At 44.4% G+C, this 6,001-nt stretch overlaps 1 protein-coding gene across 1 annotated transcript in view; it reads right to left on the reverse strand.

Moving 5' to 3' along the window:
* Positions 1-1,533, reverse strand: part of FMR1NB (FMR1 neighbor) — a 22,392-nt gene extending 20,859 nt beyond the window's left edge. Inside the window, exon 1 of the mRNA XM_014454971.2 lies at positions 1,212-1,533. Within this exon, the coding sequence (XP_014310457.1) occupies positions 1,212-1,533 (322 nt within the window). The remainder of the gene's footprint in view (positions 1-1,211) is intronic.
* Between the last annotated feature and the right edge of the window lie 4,468 nt (positions 1,534-6,001).

The following is a 6,001-nucleotide window of genomic DNA, read 5'->3' on the forward strand; positions in this document are numbered from 1 at the left end:
GTAAAAAAAAAGGGGAACCTCCCCCACCCCCCAAACCCGGCCCCCCTCTTTTGTTTGGGAAAATGGGGGGAGGCCCCCAACCCCCCCGGGTGGGGCCCTTCTTCTTTTGCTCTCCCAGGGGGGGCGAGCCCCAAACCCCCCGATTGTTTCTTCTTTTTTAATAAAAGGGGCACGGCCCCCCAATTCCCCCCCCCCAATTGGCCTTTTTTTTGGCTGTACGGGGGCCACCCCCCCAACCCTTATCGGCGGCTTCTGTCCCCCCCGGGGGGTTTCCCCCACCCCCTGATCCCCCTCCTCTTTTTGTAAGGGGGGGGGCCCCCACCCCCCCCCCATCACCCCTCCTTTGAGTTTGCCAGGGGGCGGCGCCCCACCTCCACAATCGCCCCTTCTTTGAGCCCGCCCGGGGCCTGCCCCTAGGGTTTGGGCCTCCCTCTTCCCACCCAGGAGAAGCCTTAACCCACCAGGTCTTTTTCTCCCGGGGGTTCCCAGCCTGGGAGGGGGCACAGGCCGGGCTGAGGGCCCCCCCCCCCCCCCCCCCCCCCCCCCCCGAGTGCCCAAATTGTTGTGCACCGGGCCTCTAGTTATTCATAATAGTCAACAACTGGCAACCCAAATGTCCATTAGGTTATAAATGGATAAACAAAATGCAGTAGAGCCATACAATGGAATATTTTTCACTCATCAGAAGGATGAAGTACTGATACAAACTGCAACATGGATAAGTCTCAAAACCATTATGCTAAGTAAACAAGCCAGACACAAAAGGACAAATATGTTACCATTGCTATGAAATGTCCACAGACTAGCTCAATCCATAGAGACAGAGTGGATTTTGGGGGTGACCAGGGGTTAGAAAATGGGGAGGAACCACATTAATGGGTGTGGATTTTCATTTGGAGTTATGAAAATATTTTGGAACCAAAGAGAGGTGGTAGCCACCAAATTGTCCACTGTAAAAGGGTAAAATTTATATTCCATAAATTTCACCTCAATTTTTCTAAAAAGACGAGGCAGTAAGGGAGTTCAGTGTTTGGTGAGGTAAAGTTGAGGACAGAAGGGCTTTCTGTGGGGAGTGAGGATGGTTATGAAGGGAGATTGGGTGAGAGAGGCCGGTAGGGGGGAGGAGGAGGGGGGAGGGCAGGTTCGTGGGTGGCTGCCATGGGGCGCCCGCGCACCCCTGCCCTGGCGGCCTCCCCAGAGTGGTTACTCACTGAAACCCAAATGGTAGCACAGCAGCGTCATGAGAAGGATGGTAAGCAGAAACAGGACCAAGCGATTTTCGGCCCACATGTTCATCAGAGACCTGCGCCTCTCAGCTCCCAGGCCGCGCAGGGACGCCTGCGAGCCGGGCTGAGGTGTGGCAGCCATGATGGGATGGCGGCCAAGATTGATGCTGTCGCTGAGATGCGACCTCACCACCGGGTTTTCGGCAGCATAGGACTCGTCACATCTGACCAGCCTTATGCGCGTCCCTCTCAGAGCCTTGGTCCTCGGCCTGGTCTTCCCTCTCGAACATCTCCCTTCCGAAGACATGGCTCCGCTGCGGACTAGCTCGAACGACGTCTCGCTGCCAACAGCCCTTCGCCCAACAAGCTCTTGGGCGCTGACGCATGCGTGGTACGCCCTGCGCAGCCCGTTCCAGCCGTTAGGCCCCGCCCCTTTTTAACGGTCAGCAGGATATCTAGTGCTCCCTCTCCCATTCAAGGCCTGGTCTTTCTAGTGTTTGTTAATTGTTGAATAAATGAATAGGGCCTGATGATTGTGCCACGATCATGGCAGTTTGTCATAGATCAACAAAATGGATAAATGGAATTTAGATTCCAGCCTTGACTGTTAATTCCTACTCAGATTCAGTCCTATGAAAGACACTGTAGCGTCTATGGTCACTACAGTTGCTCATTACAGTATCCACTAGCCAAATGTGTCTGCTTAAATGTACATTTTAATTAATTAAAAAGTACACGGAAAGCCCTAGCCAGTTTGGCTCAGTGGATAGAGCGTCCGCCTGCGAACTGAAAGGTCCCAGGTTCAATTCTGGTCAAGGGCACATGCCCGGTTGTGGACTCAATCCCCAGTGGGGGATTTGCAGGAGGCAGCTGATACATGATTCTCTCTCATCATGGATGTTTCTATCTCTCTCTCCCTCTTCCTTCCTCTCTGAAAGCAATAAAACTTTTTTTTTAAAGTACACGGAATTAAGAAATCAGTTCCTTAGTCACAGTAGCCATATATCCAGTGCTATATATATATATATATATATATATATATATATATATGGCGCTGACGCATGCGTGGTACGCCCTGCGCAGCCCGTTCCAGCCGTTAGGCCCCGCCCCTTTTTAACGGTCAGCAGGATATCTAGTGCTCCCTCTCCCATTCAAGGCCTGGTCTTTCTAGTGTTTGTTAATTGTTGAATAAATGAATAGGGCCTGATGATTGTGCCACGATCATGGCAGTTTGTCATAGATCAACAAAATGGATAAATGGAATTTAGATTCCAGCCATATATATATATATATCTATATATATATATAGATATATATATAGATATATATATAGATATATATATACACTAATAAATATAGATAAAGACAGACATAGACATAGATATAGATAGGTAGATAGATATAGACAGATCTATAGATATAGATAGATATGTAGTTATATATAGACTTAGATAGATATAGATATATAGATGTAGAGATATAGAGATAGAGATAGAGATATATATATAGAGATATAGATATATAGATATAGATATCTATCTCATGGTGCCCATGTTTGACAGTGCAAATATGAAGCATTTTCATCACAGCAGAAATTTGTGAGGGGCAGTACTGGATGTGCACAGTGACTATAGTGAATAGGGTAGATATTCAATAGGTTGTTACACTGTAGTAGGAGCTTTTAAGTAGAACAAATAATATTTGCTTTCAGAGAAATTAAGGTTGAGTTACAAACTCTTTACATAGGAAACATGAAAACAAAGAGTGTGTGAGGAACACTAATGAGTAATGTAGAACACTTAGATGTATTCTCATCATTTGCCACTAATGAATTGGATGATCCTAAGTGCCTTCCTCTTGCTGGGCCTGAGTATTGCATGTGTAAAATGAGAGAGTTAGCATTGTCTCTAAGACCCCTTCTTGCTCTAAAATCTGACCCATAAGCAAAATCCCATTAAATAGTTTGGTTTGACCCAGCTGGTTGAGCGTCAACCTTTAAACCAGGAGGTCACAGTTCAATTCCCAGTCAGGAAATATGCCCGGGTTGTGGGCTCGATCCCCAGTGGGGGACATGCAGGAGGCAGCAGATCATTGATTTTTCTCTCATCATTGATGTTTCTATATCTCACTCCTTCTCTCTTCCTCCCGGAAATAAATAAAAATATTTTTTAAAAGAAAAAATTGCTTGGTTTGGGCATGCCTGCAAAGGGATGCTGTAGGTGGTGCTAGCATATTTGCTAACCTATCTTATTCTAATTTTCAAGGGATGTGAAAACTACCCCCGTCAACTGCATTTCCAGCCTTGTTCTTATTACATTTTACTCTGGCTTTCAAAATGGCTTGCTACTAATTTTTATTCTATTGTTCTTTCCAATGTTAATAGGTATTCTACAGGGCAGGGGAGAGAAAGAGGTTTCCTATGAAAATAATTCTTAAAATTTAGCACACTCCACCCCACCCCATGCTCACATACAGGAGCAATTAATAATGCTCTTTAGTTTTTTAAAGTATGTGACCAAAAAGAAACTGTTTTTTTATTTTATTTTTTTATATTTTAAGTGTGTGTGTGGGGGGGGGTGTTTTTGTTGTTGTTGTTGTTTTTGCTTGTTTTGCCTCAGCTTTTCTTTAATTTGACTACAAGATGCCTGTCCCACAAAATACTCTTAACTGCTTCTTGAAACCACTGCTTGGAACTTGTGAAGTGTCTGAGGTTTTACTCTGTGGGTTACAAGGTAGCCTCACACAGTTTCACAGATTCTAGCAGAGTAGGCAAGACTATTGGGTCAGAGACAAATAACAAAAGCTCTCCTGAGACATGCAGAAACTCGAGAGATTTATGAACAATTGCCACCCAATAGCAACCTTCTTCATGTCAGAGCACATGTGGAAAATAATCATATTGCTGGGCACCACGCAGATGCCCTGAGAGAACAAGGTATTAAACTAGAGAACACAGGCTGGAATATCAGTTCTTGACCACCTCATGGGTTGCATTCTCTGAGCCTTTGTTTCCCCTTCTGAAAATGACAGGCTGTGGACAGCCTGATTGTGAAGATTCCTTCCGGATCTGGCTTGCTCTGTCTAGTAATTAACTGTAGCATTTGTGTTTGCTGTAAAGGCTAGGCATGGCAGTTCTACAACAGTGCAATATTCCTGAGGAATCCATATCATACCACTAGAAACCAAAATTTTAACAAGAACTCAGGTGGACAAAATTCCTAAGATCATGACTAGGCAGTCTCTGGTTTATAGAACAGTAAATGGCTGAAGTTGAGCTTCTTATTGATTAACCCTCCCTGGGGTTCCTCACTGCCCTGGAAACTCTCCTTTCACTTCCACATGAAGAGAAGGGGTCAATAAACTCTTTAGATGCTTCGTTACCCCAAATCATGTTTTTAATGCTTGTGTTAAACCTCCTCTCTTTTGAAGCTTACATTATCTGATTATAGCAACTGCTTCATTTTCAGCATTTCAAGGGGCTACTAAATTCCAGAAAGTTCTATTCTCTTCTTTCATATTTTACCATCTGAATCTCTGACTTCCCTTCCATCACAACTCTTGGTCATTATCTTTGGAATGAAACTGGCTGCATGGCTCCTTCACCTTCCAATTTTCAAATTCCAAGACCACTGAAGTATTTATCCTCCTCGAAATCTTTACAACATTTGAAACTATAACCTTCCTCTTTCCCTGAGCAAAACTATGTATCCCTATTGGACTGTAAGCTCTATGAAAGCAGAGATCTTGTTTGCCTTGTTTATTGATCTAGTTTCAGTGTCTAAATAGTGAGTGGCACACGGTATCCTCTGGCTAAAAACATTTTAATGGATAATTGCTATGACAAAGCAGGATTCTCATGTCCATCTAATCCTCATCCTATTGGCTAAATGTAGGCATTCCCCAAGATTTAGCCCACTACTACCTACTATTTGTGTTCTCTAGCCACCCCCCTCCAGTGATATATTCACTCCCATTTCTTCACGGAACACCACTATGTCAATGATGCTTTCCTATTTAAATATCTAGCCTCATCCTTGTCCACTGCCCCAAGCTGGAGATCAACCAAGCAAGTTCAATGGTCTTGCTTCTAGGAGAACAAAATGAAATAATTCAGAGGCCCTGGGCTCAGGGAGCTCCAGTCTAGTGTGAGAAGCAGGCATGTAAAATACAATATGATGGCTGCTCTTAAAAACAAATGTATGAACACAGAGCTGCAGGAACACAGAGGAAAGGGCAAATAATTCTGCCTAAACTCAGTGAAAGCTACTGAGAAATGACATTTAATTTGGGCTTTGAAGATTGAATAGAAAATGTCCCGGCAAAAAAGATGTGGAAGGTATTTTTCATGGCGGAGGCTTAAGAAAGACTTAGAGGAATTAAAAGATATGATAGAGCCTGGGCAATGTTGCACAGTGGTTAAGTTTTAGAGAGAGGAAGGAAGAGGGAGATAGAAACATTGATCAGCTGTATCCTGCATGCCCCCTAATGGGGATCAAGCCTTAAACCTGGGCATCAAACCAGTGACTTGGACCATGGGATGATGCACAACCAACTGAGCCACACTGGCTGGTTCTCAGCCTTAGCTCTAGTAGCTTTTCCTCATTTGTATGTTATGGCCATACCCAACTTACCCAGACTCAGTGTTCTTTCCTGCCTTTGCATATGCTTTCCCTTCCTTTCTCCTTGGCTAACTCCTCCTCTTCCTCCTTCAGGTCTCAGCTTAAATATTATTTCTTCAGCAGACCTTACCTGAACCCCAGACCAGGTTAGATCCT

Source organism: Myotis lucifugus, unplaced genomic scaffold, assembly GCF_000147115.1.
Source record: "Myotis lucifugus unplaced genomic scaffold, Myoluc2.0 scaffold_40, whole genome shotgun sequence".
NCBI lineage: Eukaryota > Metazoa > Chordata > Mammalia > Chiroptera > Vespertilionidae > Myotis > Myotis lucifugus.